This window comes from Phyllobates terribilis, unplaced genomic scaffold, assembly GCF_046119375.1.
Source record: "Phyllobates terribilis strain yellow unplaced genomic scaffold, ASM4611937v1 Scaffold_3__8_contigs__length_932513732, whole genome shotgun sequence".
In the NCBI taxonomy this organism is placed as follows: domain Eukaryota; kingdom Metazoa; phylum Chordata; class Amphibia; order Anura; family Dendrobatidae; genus Phyllobates; species Phyllobates terribilis.
The window spans coordinates 29,325,220-29,342,292 of NW_027362763.1; the positions used below are offsets into that span (position 1 = coordinate 29,325,220).

The 17,073-nt window shown below is 55.4% G+C and overlaps 1 protein-coding gene across 3 annotated transcripts in view; it reads left to right on the top strand.

The window, feature by feature from the left end:
- DRC1 (dynein regulatory complex subunit 1) overlaps positions 1 to 17,073 on the top strand; it is an 85,128-nt gene that overhangs the window by 27,616 nt on the left and 40,439 nt on the right. For all 3 annotated transcript variants that reach the window (XM_073673801.1, XM_073673800.1, XM_073673799.1), the window contains 3 exons: positions 312 to 495; positions 689 to 826; positions 1,917 to 2,003. In XM_073673801.1, the coding sequence (XP_073529902.1) occupies positions 312 to 495; positions 689 to 826; positions 1,917 to 2,003 (409 nt within the window). The remainder of the gene's footprint in view (positions 1 to 311; positions 496 to 688; positions 827 to 1,916; positions 2,004 to 17,073) is intronic.

The following is a 17,073-nucleotide window of genomic DNA, read 5'->3' on the forward strand; positions in this document are numbered from 1 at the left end:
TCCATTCAGAATTAAAGGGGCCTTACGAGTTCGGACATCTATGGGATATCCTCAGATCACGCCATAAATGTCTCGCCAATTTTCTGGACTCCCATAGAAGTGAATGGAGAGACTCGCTCCTGCGCCATCACCTCCCTGACCCCGACAGTAAAAGAGGGGAAGCGTTTCTGTAAACAGAGTCCAGACCCTCACCCGTCAGACATTTAGGGTCTTTCCTTGGCACATGAGACTAGCCCTTTAGGTACGCGGCTCTGTCACGTCCTTATTGGACGCCCCCGTCGTCACTTACATGTTTTTTTCGTTGGGTTCAGGGTGGAGAAAGTTGACGGTGAAGCCAATAGCAGTTATGAGGAGTTTGAAGACATCACCAAGAAATGGCGTCTGAGCGGAGAGAAGCGGCTGCCGCACGAGCTGTGGGCGCTGCTGGACTCGCAGCAGCAGCAGTGCGGGCAGCTGATCGAGGACAAGAACAACCTGATCGGGGCGCTGCAGCAGGTGGGGAATTGCCCAATACCGCCCCCACCCATAGGGGGCAGGGCCAGGCGCTGGTCGCCATTGGGGAGAGCGTCAGTAAGCTGGGGAATCCTGCTGGTCTGCAGCAGGCTGGCCCCCCCCCCCCCCCCCCACCCCGGGATCCAGCGGATGTGACAGGTTTTGTTTCTGGTGGATCCGTGTGAATCTCTTCCAGGAGCTGAAGAGGAAGGACGAGCAGTACGTGCGGGACCTGAAGAAGCAGAGCGAGGACGTCAGCCTGCTGATCGAGAGGATGGAGGAGCAGGTGCGCAGCCTGGGGAGGACCTACCGCGAGGAGCTGCTGCAGATCGAGGTGCGTCACCCATCCCCCCGCCATCCTCCCTGCCACCGCCGGCCTCAGAGATCAGGGCGGCCGAAGAGATCAGGGCGGACACAGAGATCAGGGCAGCCGCAGAGATCAGGGTGGCCGAAGAGATCAGGGCGGCCACAGAGATCAGGGCAGCCGCAGAGTTCAGGGCGGCCGCAGAGATCAGGGCGACCGCAGAGATCAGGGCGGCCACAGGGATCAGGGCGGCCGCAGGGATCAGGACGGCCGCAGAGATCAGGGCGGCCGCAGAGATCAGGGCGGCCGCAGAGATCAGGGCGACCGCAGAGATCAGGACAGCCGCAGAGATCAGGGCGGCCACAGGGATCAGGGCAGCCGCAGAGATCAGGGTGGCCGAAGAGATCAGGGCGGCCACAGAGATCAGGGCAGCCGCAGAGTTCAGGGTGGCCGAAGAGATCAGGGCGGCCACAGAGATCAGGGCAGCCGCAGAGATCAGGGCAGCCGCAGAGTTCAGGGTGGCCGAAGAGATCAGGGCGGCCACAGAGATCAGGGCGGCCGCAGAGATCAGGGCGGCCGCAGAGATCAGGGCGGCCGAAGAGATCAGGGCGGCCGCAGAGATCAGGGCGGCCGCAGAGATGAGGGCGGCCGCAGAGATGAGGGCGGCCACAGAGATCAGGGCGGCCACAGAGATCAGGGCAGCCGCAGAGATCAGGGCGACCGCAGAGATTAGGGCGGCCGCAGAGATCAGGGCGGCCGCAGAGATCAGGTCGGCCGCAGAGATCAGGTCGGCCGCAAAGATCAGGGCGGCCGCAGAGATCAGGGCGACCGCAGAGATCAGGGCGGCCGCAGAGATCAGGGCGACCGCAGAGATCAGGGCGGCCACAGGGATCAGGGCGGCCGCAGGGATCAGGACGGCCGCAGAGATCAGGACGGCCGCAGAGATCAGGGCGGCCGCAGAGATCAGGGCGGCCGCAGAGATCAGGGCGACCGCAGAGATCAGGGCGACCGCAGAGATCAGGACAGCCGCAGAGATCAGGGCGGCCACAGGGATCAGGGCGGCCGCAGGGATCAGGGCGGCCGCAGGGATCAGGTCACACAGCATCCATGTCTCTTGCAGAAATCATTCCAGCAAGAGCGCAGAGACCTGCGGGAGAAGAGCCGCAAGACGTGGGAGCAAGGAGTGCAGACAAGGCGCGAGCGGGAGGTAAGAGCCGGCCTCTGCCCTGTATCGTGCGCAGCACTCTGCTCTGTCTCTGTATAGTGTGCAGGACTCTGCTCTGTCTCTGTGTTATGCGCAGGACTTTGCTCTGTCTGTGTTATGCGCAGCACTCTGCTGTCTCTGTATCGTGCGCAGCACTCTACTGTCTCTGTGTCTTGTACAGGACTCTTCTCTGTCTCTGTATAGTGTGCAGGACTCTGCTCTGTCTCTGTATAGTGTGCAGGACTCTGCTCTGTCTCTGTATAGTGTGCAGGGCTCTGCTCTGTCTCTGTATAGTGTGCAGGACTCTGCTCTGTCTCTGTATAGTGTACAGGACTCTGCTCTGTCTCTGTATAGTGTGCAGGACTCTGCTCTGTCTCTGTATAGTGTGCAGGACTCTGCTCTGTCTCTGTATATGACCAGCCCAGGGGGATGGGGATTACTCAGTTACCCGGGCCTTTAGCCTTAAGGATGTCGCGGTGGTCGGCTCCCGGGCTCGTACCCTGGGGTCTTTTTTTAAAAGCGTAGATAGTTATTAATTTTATTAAAGTTCGTCACGCCACCTGTGGTTTCTGGTGAGAATCACCAGCGCTGCACAGTCCACTGAGGCCGGTGATAAGGCAGCTGGATGGTATAGCTCCCCACAGGTGGAGCTGGGCCTCAGGGCAGCGTTTGAAGGGGGGATGCAGGACAGGCGAGACCCAGCCGGGTCAGAGCAAGGACAGGGACAGACACTATAGTCACTTCAGTACCTTTTACTGATGAAAATTCAGGCACATCCCGGAGCACTGTAGGGTGAAGGGTGTATGTCCGGATCCTCCCCAATGAGTGGGTGTAGGGCCTCCTGTCTCTTGCATCTGCGTAGTAAGTTTCTGACCTGCCTGGAGCTAGGCCTAACTTTGTCTCTGTCCTGCGCTGGCTGACCTTGTGGTAGGGCCTTTTCTTGGAGTACACGCACCTTAGCTGCGGGCCTATGTGTCTCCCGGCTCTGTTACTTATCAGCACTTTAGCGATCCTGGGACTTGTAGTTCTCCAGGGATTCCGGTTATGCCTTACTGGGTCTTAGAGATCCCGGTAAGTTTCGGACCCGGTGTCCGGTAAATTCTTCGGGGTGAGCTGGTTAAGCTCATCTGCCCCCTATGTACTAACTCTCCACGCTTTCGGCCTACTCGGGCCCTCACTAGGCTATACACACTAACGGCAGCTTGCCGCGCTTCACCGATCTTATGGCGCCGGCACACCTAAAGCTCACTACTCTGAGCTACAACTGAGTCTAGAATGTGCTCCACTGCAGACTGACCTCTCTCAGGCTTCTCTACTGCAGGAACTCTCTCAACAGGTTTGGCTCTCTGTCGACTCCAGTCTAGACTAACAACTAACCGCTGCCTGGCTCCACCTTCCTTATTTATCTATCCCTAACGGGCTCCCTCTGCTGGTCTGAGGTGGAAGGTGGAGATGTGTGAATGGTTATGGGGGCCTCTTGTGGAGGAATCCATCAATGCACTCTTCCAGGATCTGTGATACCAAGCGCAGCTGGGCGTCACATTCCCCCCTAGTTAAGCTCAGCACTCCCGGGCTGAAGTACATTTTATAAAACAATAACAATAGGAAACATGAACAATGCAATAACAATAAGAACAATCTTCCCTTTATGGGAGGCACCAATCTTAAACGTTGCATAACAATAACAAATACGAAGTGTCCTCAGAATTCAAGTCTCTTGTGGTGAGGTTCCCAGAAAGGATGTCCGTCTCACAAGGTAGAGTACTTGGTGGTTTTTGAGGGACCTGTCCCAAACCCTCAACATAGGCCCTGGGGTGGCTGCAAGGCATGAAGATCCCGAGTTGGACCTCCAAGAGAGCCACTCCAGACAGGTTTTCCTTATGAGGTCACCTAAAAGGGGCACTCCAGGGAGCGCAGATATGTACAAAAGCAGTTTTTGGGCTGCACACAGTCCTCAGCCACGCAGTTCTTAGGTAAATAATAAAGAAATTAGTGAGGTAGAGCACAAATGAATAAAGACATACATTAAAGAAAGTACACAATAATACAGTACATTCCAATTTATTACACAATACCCCAGGGGTAACTATCTACATTTTCAGAAATTTGACTATTTATTGAGTGTTCCTAGCAGGGGGTTTACCTCTCGTGCTGCGTACTGATCTGCGTAGTGCAATAGGTGGTGGGGTATCAGTGTCTGTATCCTCAGTTACTCTATCAGTTCTATGTGTGACCATGTTGTAAAACTGCCTTAACCGCTCTCTTGGACTGGCAAGTCTACCATTGGCTGGGCCCTCTTGCTCTGCTCCTGCCGGGGATCCTTCATCCGGGGACACTTCTTGAGCTGGCTCTTCTGCAGCACTTACATGTACAACTTGCTCTGGAGGGTTTTCGGGCTGTTCGTAGAATTGGAGTACTGGAATGATTACTGCACCTCCTATTTGAGGCCAATCTGCCAGGAAGTCTCCTAGGTCAGTGTGGATCACCGCTTCTTTAGGTTCTTCCTGGGTTGTGAGAGGCACTTTTTCTTGGGGTTTCAGTAAGTCTGGACACAACTTTAGGTGGTCCCTGGACACTGTTGCAGTCGTCCTTCCTCCATCACGACTGATTATGCATGTCTTCTTGTTGTCAAATCTTGACGGTAACACAGTTTAGGGTTTTTTTTCCCACTGGTCATCAAGTTTGTGGTTGCGTCTTTTCCTTTTCAATAATGTTTCGCCAGGTGTGAAGGGTTCTGCGGGCACGTTTTTGTTGTAGTGCGCCTCCTGCTTTTCTCTTGCTCGAGTGAGACTGTCATCGACACAAGCTTGTACTCTTCTGTACTGCTCTTGTCTGGTCTTGTCCCTGTCCTCAGTGGTCATGTCAGCTTCAGGCTCCACAACACCAAGCTCCAGATCCATGGGCAGCTTTCCTGGCCTTGCCCGCATGAGATATGCCGGAGTGCAGTTGGTGGAACTTACTGGTATATGATTGTACTGATCCACTAGGTCTGGTAGTAGGTCTGGCCACCGATTTCTCTCCTCAAGTGGTATGGTCTTTAGCAGGTCGATGATGATATTCATCTTCTCACAGAGACCGTTGGTTTGTGGGTGGTACGGTGTAGTTCTGATCTTTTTACACCCGTAGAGATGGCAGAACTCCTTGAACAACTCAGCCTCAAAGGCCGTGCCTTGGTCAGTCAGTACCTGCTCAGGGTAACCATGGGGTCTACAGAAATACGCTTGGAACGTCTTTGCTGCTGTCTCTGCCGTCAGGTCTTTGACGGGGGCGACCACCAGGAAACGTGAGTAGTGATCCACCATGGTCAGAGCATAGGAGTACCCTGACCTGCTGGGGGACAGCTTGACATGGTCCAGGGCCACGATCTCCAGGGGTCGAGTCGTCTTGATGGGTTGCAGGGGCGCCTTCTGGCTTCTGTAGTCTTTTCTTCTTAGGCCACAGGGTCCACAGTCTCGGCACCACCTCTCAATGGAGCTGCGCATTCCCACCCAGTAGAATCGACACTTCAGCAGGGTCTCTAGCTTTTTCCAGCCAAAGTGCCCCGCCTGATCGTGGTAAGCCATCAACACCATTTGTATGTCTGTCTTGGGGACCACTATCTGCCATACCATCTCATGGGTTTTTGGATTGACGTACCTCCGGCACAGCGTCTCACGGTAGATAAACAGCCGGCTTCTCTCGTTCCACAGCTGCTTTGCTTGCAGAGACGCATCTTTCTCCAGGGAGGCACCTTCTTGGGTTATCAGCTCCTTGATGCGGCTGACTGTAGCGCTGGCGTCCCTGCCCTCTGCTAGGCAGGGACGCTGCTCCCCTCACCGCTCTGCTCCGTGCCCGGCGTCCTCTCCCCGCTCTGCTGTCAGCGCGCGCTCCGTCCCGGCGTCCTCCTCCTGCTCTGCTGTCAGCGCGCGCTCCTTCCCGGCGTCCTCCTCCCGCTCTGCTCTCAGCGCGCGCTCCTTCCCGGCCCCTGTGCTTAGGGCGCGCGCGCGCGCGCGCTCCCCTCCTCTTAAAGGGACCGCGCGCGTCGTCCTAAGGAGTCCCCGGCCAATGGCCGGAGGACTTCATCATATATAAGGCACCTCCTCCAAGATGGAGGTGCCCGAGCAATGTTGTTTGCACCTGTGTCTCACCTGTGCTTCAGCCCTCAGGTCCCGTTGCCAGTTACCTGCCAGTTACCTGCCAGTTTCCTGCCAGTTTCCTGCTAGTTACCTGTCTGATTCCTGCCTGAATACTTGTTACCTGTCTGCCAGTCTGAGGTCCGACGGTCTGCCTTACTACTCCTGTCAGTCTGTCTAAAGGACCAGCCTGCCCGCTCACCTGGGAGCGCATATCAGCTACCTGCCTGCTTGCCTGAGGTCCGACGGTCTGCCTTACTACTCCGGTCAGTCTGTCTATGGACCAGCTTGCCCGCTCACCTGGGAGCGCTTCTCCGTTATCTGCCTGCTTGCCAGCCCGGAGGCTCCGTTGTCACGTGCTGTGACCACCAGCTATCTCAGAGACTCTTGCCCGCTCACCTGGGAGCGCATCTCCGTTACCTGCCTACTTGCCAGCCCGGAGGTCCCGTTGTCACGTGCGGTGACCACCAGCTATTCCAGAGACTCTTGCCCGCTCACCTGGGAGCGCTTCTCCGTTACCTACCTGCCTGCCAGCCCGGAGGTTCCGCCGTCACGTGCCGTGACCACCTGCTATTCCAGAGACTCTCGCTTGCTCACCTGGGAGCACACATCTACCATCTGCCTGCTAGCCTACCCGGAGGCTCTGCCATCACAGGTCGTACCTACCCCTTACCCAGAGACTGCCCTGATCACTTGCCGTAACTCCCTGTCCGTTCACCCAGAGACTGCCACCCGCTCCCTTACAAGGGCCGCCCCCTTGTATAATAGCTCAGAGGTTCCGCCTCCCGGACCCGTTACAGTTTGCTCGGGCCATGGAACCCGGTGGCACCCAAGCTCCCTCGCTCTCGGACCTCTGTCTTGAACTGTCCCGTCAGAAGTCCCAACAGGAGGCCATCCTGGGTCATCTGCGGAATGTTAATACTCGCCTGAACACCCTGTCTGATCCACCAACAACCTCCGCCAGTGCCATATCTTGCAATCCGGCAGCTCCGCTGCCCACTAATACTATGGTATCCTACCCCGGACCCCGGCTTTCTGCACCTCCTCGCTTCGGAGGCGACCCCGTCCAGGCTCGGGGCTTCATAAATCAGTGCACCCTGCACTTTGAACTTTTGTCCCATCAGTTTAATTCCGACCGGGCCAAAATTGCCTTTATCATGTCCCATCTCACCGGGGAGGCCCTGGCCTGGCTAAATCCTCTATGGGAGAGAGGAGACCCCCTGGTGTCCAACTTGCCTGCTTTTCTCTCGGCTTTCCGGAAAGTCTTCGACGAACCCGGACGGAAGACCTCATCCGCATCCTCTCTGCTACGCCTCCGTCAGGAGGGTCTCACCGTGGGCCAATATGCCATACGGTTCCGCACCCTTGCCTCGGAGCTGGCCTGGGATAACGACGCTCTGGTATCCGTCTTCTGGGAGGGTCTGTCCGGTCGTATTAAAGATGAACTTGCTGGTCGGGACATTCCTACCTCTCTCGATGATCTAATAACCCTTGCCACCCGGATTGACCTACGGTTCCAGGAGCGTGCCAAAGAGGTCACCCGTGAGAGAAGGATTCCACGTTTAGCTCCTACTTTCCAGAAACCCGTCATTCCCTCCATCTCTCCCCAGGTACACTCTCCTGAGCCTATGCAGGTCGACCAGACCAAGATGGTCAAAACCCGTCAGGACTCACGCCGTGCCGAGGGGAGCTGCTTCTACTGTGGCAGTAAGGAGCACCGGATCCGTGCCTGCCCGGAGAGGTCGGGAAACGCCTGTGTCTAGGTTCGCTCAGAGAGGTCCACCTAGACAAGAATAAATCCTCTCCATCCCTGCTGTTGTCAGTTTCGATCATCTACGGGGAGAACCGTTATTTCGAACTAGCCCAACTTGACTCTGGAGCAGCCGGGAACCTTATTTCACAGTCCCTGGTTGAGAAATACCGCATCCCTACCAAACCTCTGGCTGTACCCTTGTCTGTCGCTGCCGTGGATGGGGGCCTCTTACCTCGCCCCATTCAACTCATCACCGAATCCATTACCCTGCAGGTGGGAATGCTGCATTCTGAAAGTATCTCCTTTCATGTTCTGCCTGGACTCTCTCACGCCCTCTTGCTAGGTCTGCCCTGGCTCCAGAGACATGCACCCGTGCTAGACTGGCAAACCGGAGAGGTCCTTCGCTGGGGACAAGACTGTCATAAAACCTGCCTGGTTCCCGTCCATCCCGTCCGTCCCTCTCCTACCCCAGCTAATCTACCTGGACTTCCGATTCCTTATTGGTCTTATGCAGATGTCTTTAATAAAAAGGAGGCAGAGACATTACCACCACATAGACCATACGACTGTCCCATCGATCTGCTACCCGGTACTACTCCTCCCCGTGGGCGTATCTATCCTTTATCCGCTGCTGAGACCCGGTCAATGTCCGAATATATTGAGGAGAATCTGGCCAGAGGATTCATCCGGAAATCTACCTCCCCGGCGGGAGCAGGCTTCTTTTTCGTCAAAAAGAAGGACGGCTCTCTCCGTCCCTGTATAGACTATAGAGGCCTAAACCTGATCACGGTGAAGAATAAGTACCCCCTTCCGCTCATTCCAGAATTATTTGATCGCCTGAGGGGGGCTAGGATCTTCACCAAACTGGACCTTCGTGGGGCGTACAACCTGGTTCGTATTCGTCAGGGGGATGAATGGAAGACGGCATTCAACACCCGGGACGGCCACTATGAATACCTGGTAATGCCCTTTGGTCTCTGTAACGCTCCTGCCGTCTTTCAAGAGTTGGTCAATGACATCTTCCGGGACCTTCTCTACTCCTGCGTAGTGGTGTACCTGGACGACATCTTGGTCTTCTCTCCGGATCTCCAGACTCACCGGAGGGACGTTCGTCAGGTCCTGCTCAGGCTAAGGCAGAACCATCTCTACGCTAAATTTGAGAAGTGCCTCTTTGAGCAGACCTCGCTTCCGTTTCTGGGCTACATTATCTCTCAGACCGGCCTACAAATGGATCCTGAGAAACTGTCTGCCATCGAGAAATGGCCCCGACCGGAGGGGTTGAAGGCCATTCAGCGATTCCTGGGCTTCGCCAACTACTACCGCCTCTTCATACCACACTTCTCTTCCCGGACGGCCCCAATTTCTGCGCTCACCCGTAAAGGTACTAATCCCAAAGAGTGGCCACCCGAAGCAGAGGAGGCCTTTCTTTCCCTTAAACAGGCCTTCTCTTCCGCCCCGGTGCTGCATCGCCCAGATGGCAACAAACAGTTCTTCCTGGAAGTTGACGCCTCCTCCTCTGGAGCCGGAGCGGTACTTACTCAAAAATCATCTTCCGGGAGGATGGTAACTTGTGGCTTCTTCTCTAAACTCTTCTCCTCCTCTGAGCGCAACTATTCCATAGGAGACCGAGAGTTATTGGCCATCAAACTGGCATTGGAGGAGTGGCGTTACCTGCTCGAGGGGGCTCTTCACCCGGTAATAATTTACACTGACCACAAGAACTTGGCTTACCTCCAGCATGCCCAGAGACTTAACCCGCGCCAAGCCCGGTGGTCCTTGTTTTTTGCTCGTTTTGATTTTGTCCTTCATTTTCGCCCGGCTGACAAAAACGTCAAGGCGGACGCCTTGTCTCGGTCCTTTCTGGTGTCTGATCTCGAGGAGGATCCGAAACATATCATCGATCCCGCCAGAGTAATGCAGGTGGCTCCCGTGAGTCTAAATCGTCTTCCTCCTGGTAAGACGTTCGTACCAGTACCTGATCGGGAGAAGATCCTACACTGGGGTCATTCGTCTAAACTAGCTGGCCACGCCGGTCAGAAAAAGACCCTCCAGCTTATTACCCGGCACTACTGGTGGCCTAACCTGCACAAGGATGTGATAGACTTTGTTTCTGCCTGTGTGTCCTGCGCCCGCAACAAAGTTCCGAGACACCTGCCGGCCGGCCGCCTCCTACCTCTGCCAGTACCTGCTGCCCCCTGGCAGCATATAGCGATGGACTTCATTACTGATCTACCCGTCTCTGCCGGTTGTACGGTCATTTGGGTGGTCGCTGACCGCTTCTCCAAGATGGCTCACTTCATTCCACTGCCAGGTCTTCCGTCTGCACCCGAGCTGGCTAAAGACTTTATCCACCACATCTTCCGTCTTCATGGCCTGCCCCGTCACATCGTGTCGGATCGTGGGGTACAGTTCACTTCCCGTTTCTGGAGAGCCACTTGTAAATTGCTGGACGTCACCCTGGACTTCTCCTCCGCTTACCACCCACAGTCTAATGGTCAAGTGGAGCGGATCAATCAGAACCTGACCAGTTACCTTCGGCACTTCGTTAATGCCCACCATTCTGACTGGGTGGATCTCCTGCCATGGGCCGAATTCTCGTACAACAATCACGAGAGCGAGTCTTCCTCCAAATCCCCGTTTTTTATAGTCTACGGTCAGCATCCTCGGATCCCGTTTCCCGTCTCCACCTCGGCGGACAATCCGGCTGCGGAATCTCTTGTTAACAAATTTTCCTCCATATGGGAGAGTACCCGGTCCGCACTCCTTCTGTCATCCGAGCGTATGAAAAGACACGCTGACAAAAAACGTCTGGACCCTCCTCAATTCCGCCCTGGGGATAAAGTCTGGCTCTCGTCCAAATATGTCCGGCTCAAGATCCCTTCCTATAAGTTAGGGCCTCGGTTCATCGGCCCACTGGAGGTCATCAGTCAGATCAACCCGGTGGCCTATAAATTGAAACTCCCGGCCAACTTACGGATCCCTAACTCCTTCCATGTGTCTCTCCTCAAACCTGTAGTGCTTAACTCTTTTTCCAAGTCTACAGGTACGCCTCCTGCTCCGGTTTCTGCTGAGGACGAGTTTGAGGTAGAGAACATTCTTGCCACAAAAAGGGTAAGAGGAAAGACCTTTTTTCTGGTAGATTGGAAGGGGTTTGGTCCTGAGGAGAGAACGTGGGAGCCCCGGGAGAACATCCATGCCCCTCTCATCCTAGCTAAATTTCTGTCTGGCCTAAAAAAGGGGGGGCCTAAAGGGGGGGGTACTGTAGCGCTGGCGTCCCTGCCCTCTGCTAGGCAGGGACGCTGCTCCCCTCACCGCTCTGCTCCGTGCCCGGCGTCCTCTCCCCGCTCTGCTGTCAGCGCGCGCTCCGTCCCGGCGTCCTCCTCCTGCTCTGCTGTCAGCGCGCGCTCCTTCCCGGCGTCCTCCTCCCGCTCTGCTCTCAGCGCGCGCTCCTTCCCGGCCCCTGTGCTTAGGGCGCGCGCGCGCTCCCCTCCTCTTAAAGGGACCGCGCGCGTCGTCCTAAGGAGTCCCCGGCCAATGGCCGGAGGACTTCATCATATATAAGGCACCTCCTCCAAGATGGAGGTGCCCGAGCAATGTTGTTTGCACCTGTGTCTCACCTGTGCTTCAGCCCTCAGGTCCCGTTGCCAGTTACCTGCCAGTTTCCTGCCAGTTTCCTGCTAGTTACCTGTCTGATTCCTGCCTGAATACTTGTTACCTGTCTGCCAGTCTGAGGTCCGACGGTCTGCCTTACTACTCCTGTCAGTCTGTCTAAAGGACCAGCCTGCCCGCTCACCTGGGAGCGCATATCAGCTACCTGCCTGCTTGCCTGAGGTCCGACGGTCTGCCTTACTACTCCGGTCAGTCTGTCTATGGACCAGCTTGCCCGCTCACCTGGGAGCGCTTCTCCGTTATCTGCCTGCTTGCCAGCCCGGAGGCTCCGTTGTCACGTGCTGTGACCACCAGCTATCTCAGAGACTCTTGCCCGCTCACCTGGGAGCGCATCTCCGTTACCTGCCTACTTGCCAGCCCGGAGGTCCCGTTGTCACGTGCGGTGACCACCAGCTATTCCAGAGACTCTTGCCCGCTCACCTGGGAGCGCTTCTCCGTTACCTACCTGCCTGCCAGCCCGGAGGTTCCGCCGTCACGTGCCGTGACCACCTGCTATTCCAGAGACTCTCGCTTGCTCACCTGGGAGCACACATCTACCACCTGCCTGCTAGCCTACCCGGAGGCTCTGCCATCACAGGTCGTACCTACCCCTTACCCAGAGACTGCCCTGATCACTTGCCGTAACTCCCTGTCCGTTCACCCAGAGACTGCCACCCGCTCCCTTACAAGGGCCGCCCCCTTGTATAATAGCTCAGAGGTTCCGCCTCCCGGACCCGTTACACTGACAACCGTGTCACTGTCCTGGGTCTCTTTCCAGCTGTGGTGAGGAAGGGGGTTTAACGTCTTTTCACGCTGCCTCCTGGAGCCTCGTTGCTCGTGGATCATCCCATTCTGGTGAAAGGCAGGTAGTTCAATCTCCTCCAGGTCATCCACTTCTTCTTCTGTGTCTGACTGGTGAGGCATCCTAGACAGGGCATCGGCGTTGGCGTTCTTGCGGCCCGGTATATGATTGTGAATTGGTAGTTTGACAGCCGAGCCATCCATTGTTGTTCCAGTGCTCCTAGCTTAGCTGTTTCAAGATGGGTCAAGGGGTTGTTATCAGTGAAGGCAGTGAACTTACTGAAGGCTAGATAGTGCTTGAACCTTTCTGTGATGGCCCAGACCAAGGCCAGGAACTCCAACTTAAAGCTGCTATAGTTCTCTGGGTTCCTCTCGGACGGGCGGAGCTTCCTGCTTGAATATGCGATGACTTTCTCCTGGCCATTCTGCTTCTGACTTAGAACAGCACCCAGCCCTTCGTTGCTGGCATCAGTATACAGCAGGAACGGTTGCCTGTAGTCAGGGTAGGCAAGGATCTCATCGCCTGTCAGGATCTCCTTCATCTCCTGAAACGACTCGGCTTGCTCCTTACCCCAGTGGAATGGGGGATTCCTGCCTTTGGGGGACTGCCCTACCAGGAGGTCTTGCAGAGGAGCTGCTTTCTTTGTGTAGTCCTTTACAAACCTCCGGTAGTATCCTACTAGTCCCAAGAACTGACGCACCTCCTTGAGGTTCTTCGGCTCCGGCCATTTCTGGATGGCAGTGACTTTCTCCGGGTCTGGTGCTACTCCTTCCGGACTGACAATGTGCCCCAGGTACTGTACCTTTCTCTTGAGCAGGTGGCACTTTGAGGGCTTCATCTTCATCCGATACCGGGACAGTGACTCAAATACCTCTGCCAGGTGCTTCAAGTGCTCCTGGTACATTCTGGAGTACACAATTACATCATCCAGGTAAAGTAACACAGTCTCGAAGTTGCGGTGTCCCAGCCAGCACTCCATCAATCTCTGGAACGTTCCGGGGGCATTGCAGAGTCCAAATGGCATGCTATTGAACTCGCAGAGTCCCATCGGGGTGGTGAAGGCCGTCTTCTCCTGATCCTCCTCAGCCACAGCTGCTTGCCAGTTCCCACTAGTGAGGTCAAGGGTGGAGAAGTAATTTGCAGACTTTAAGGCAGCTAGGGACTCCTCTATGCGTGGTAAAGGGTATGCATCCTTATGTGTAATGCGATTTACTTGACGGTAATCTACACACATTCTCATGCTCCCGTCCTTTTTCCTAACCAGCACTAGGGGATCTGCCCAGGGACTACAACTCTCCCTTATCACTCCTGCCTTCCTCATGTCATGCAGCATTTCCTTAGCCTTCTGGTAGTGAGCTGGTGGTATAGGCCTGTAACGTTCTTTGATGGGTGGATGGTCACCTGTGGGGATATGATGTTGAACCCCCTTAACCCTCCCGAAGTCAAGTGGATGTTTACTGAACACCTGTGCGTATTCTTGAACCACCCGGTGTACACCCTGTTTCTGATGGGCAGAAGTGGTGTCCGTCCCAACATGGAGCTGTTGACACCAGTCCTCCACCTGGGTTGCAGGGTCATTATCCTCCTCTTCTTCTGGTGAAGTTAAGGACTCCACCACATGGATACAGTTGTTATAGACAGCATGTAATTTGGCAACAGTGGCATAACGTGGCAGTCTGACCTCATCTTCCCCTAAGTTGAGAAGACGGACGGGCACCCTCCCATTACGTACATCTACCACTCCCCTGGCAGTTAAGAGCGTGGGTCTATGTTCAGAGCAAAGGGGTTCTACTACCGCCTGGTAGCTCTGTCCTCTAAGACCTATGGCAGCTCTACACCAGATGAGCATTTCACTCATTGGGGGGATGACAATGGGTATGGGGTCTGTCACCCGTACATTACCAATTTCACCATCTGTTAACCTTACTTGCTGTTGGTACATCAGGACGCGGATCTCTCTCTGCAGCGCCCTCCTCTGCCCTGGTCTGGCAGTGTCAGCTATCTGTTGGAGCAAGAACACAACTTCTCCCAAACAGTTACCAACTATGTTAGTGCCAAGTACCATATACGGATTAGTGTCATCAGGATTGGTCTCTACTACAATTAGTCCCTGGTCCTTCAGCTCCACTCTCCCCACCTTTACTGTCACATTCTTAACCCCGAGTAGGTTAAGGGGAGTCCATTTGAGGCATAAACAGAAAGATTTGAAGCTGGCGGACGTAGGTCGTCCATGGACCAGAACCTCTTGTAGAGGACGTCAGGCATGATGGTTACCTGAGATCCTGTGTCTAGCAGAGCATGCGTCGAGATCCCATCCAACACAATGGACAGGAAAGGTCTTCCTCTGACGAACCTGTTGTACCAGTCTGATGGGCCTGGTGAGTTTACTCCTGGGTGTCGGCCCTCGGACCCAGGGTTTTCTCGTTTAAAGGACAATTCTGGGCGATGTGTCCGGTCTTGCGGCAGCGGTAGCAGGCTGAGTCCTTCTGTGGACGGCGCTGGTCACTGGTCCTTGGCGAGGGTGGTGTTGGCCTTCTCCTCCTCCGCATCCAGGGGACATCCTAAGGGCTATCGGCTAACAGGATCTTCCCTCCTTCCTCGGGCTCCGTCCGCAGCTGCAGGGCACTCAGCACAGTGGTCAGGGTTTTACTCAACTGACGCACTTCAGAGCGCAAACTGTCCAGTTCTTTAGGGGACGTTGCTGGGACTTTAGCTTCAGCAGCCACTGGGGAATAGGTTGGTGTAGCAGGCACTGGGGTAGCCCCACCCTGGTAACATTGGATGGCATTTGTTTCCAGGGGCTGCAGTCCTTTTATAGCCATGTCCTTAAGATTGTCAAAGGTGACATCTGGATGATCCAGGGACCACCAACGCACAGTCCTGCTCTCCTCTGGAGACCTCAGTCCCCGGACAAACTGTTCCTTCAGCATCTTGTTCTCATTCTCAACCCTGGTTGGACTAACCTGGTTCAGAGCCCGCAGGGCCCCCTGTAGACGCCAGGCGTAGTCCCGAACATTGTCCTCTGGTTGTTGGGAGCAGCTGTAGAACCTCATCTGGAGGTCCGCCTCAGTAAGGTCCTCAAAGACAGTCTGTAGTTTTTGGAATATTGCGGACACTGACACCCGGTCTGCGGCCGACCATGTTTCCACTTCCCGTTCTGCAGCACCAGTCAGTTGTCCTAATACAGCGGCCCTCTGCTTGCCTGTCATAGAGTACATGTCCAAGATACCACATATCTTCCGTTTGAATCCAGACAGGGTATCTGGTTTGCCGTTGTACTGGGGGAGCCACTCCGCTCCAGGAATGTACGGTAAAGTCACAGGAATAACAGGTGTTACAGGCGCCGTTGGTGGAGCGGCGGCCTCTGCCTGCTCATCATCGGGCGCAGGTTGAACCTCAGGGACGTTAACCGGTAGGTCGGCGTTATGCTGTTCGTCGGACATCTTGGCGCCCCCATTGTTAACCGTGGCCTACCTTCTAGTTTTTCTTCCGGTAGGCCGCAGCTCCGCAGGCGACGGTTGTCTTCAGGACCTTGTGTCGCTTGCGTCCTACGTCAGAGCGTTCAGCGACGCTCCGTACAGGACCTGGCGATTCCTGATTTGACGTCGAGGCATGAGGCGTGTCCGGGGCTTCGCGCTCTTTTGCAGGTACGCCCCTAATTTTCCCGCGGTTACGCCCTTCTTCTCGCTCGGCGGCCCAAAAATGGCGGCAACCTTCACCACAACTTTACGTACTCAGTTCAGAATAAAGCCGCACAGTACCCGGTGGCAACGGGCATAAAACTCCGTCGTTGCAGCGGGCACACTATCCTGTTCATAACGCCAGGAAAGAGATGACTAGCTCAGGGGATGGGGATTACTCGGTTACTCGGGCCTTTAGCCTTAAGGATGTCGCGGTGGTCGGCTCCCGGGCCCGTACCCTGGGGTCCCTTTTTAAAAGCGTAGTTATTAATTTTATTAAAGTTCGTCACGCCACCTGTGGTTTCTGGTGAGAATCACCAGCGCTGCGCAGTCCGCTGAGGCCGGTGATAAGGCAGCTTGATGGTATGGCTCCCCACAGGTGGAGCTGGGCCTCAGGGCAGTGTATGAAGAGGAATGCAGGACAGACGAGACCCAGCCGGGTCCGAGCAAGAACAGGGACAGACACGATAGTCACTTCAGTACCTTTTACTGATGGAAATTCAGGCACATCCCGGAGCACTGTAGGGTGAAGGGTGTATGTCCGGATCCTCCCCAATGAGTGGGTGTAGGGCCTCCTGTCTCTTGCCTCTGCGTAGTAAGTTTCTGACCTGCCTGGAGCTAGGCCTAACTTTGTCTCTGTCCTGCGCTGGCTGACCTTGTGGTAGGGCCTTTTCTTGGAGTACACGCTCCTTACCTGCGGGCCTATGTGTCTCCCGGCTCTGTTGCGTATCAGCACTTTAGCGATCCTGGGACTTGTAGTTCTCCAGGGATTCCGGTTATGCCTTACTGGGTCTTAGAGATTCCGGTAAGCTTTGGACCCGGTGTCCGGAAAAAGCTTCGGGGTGAGTTGGTTAATCTCCTCTGCACCCTATGTACTAACTCTCCACACGCCTTCGGCCTACTCGGGCCCTCACTAGGCTATACACACTAACGGCAGCTTGCCGCGCTTCACCGATCTTATGGCGCCAGCACACCTAAAGCTCACTACTCTGAGCTACAACTGAGTCTGGACTGTGCTCCACTGCAGACTGACCTCTCTCAGGCTTCTCTACTGCAGGAACTCTCTCAACAGGTTTGG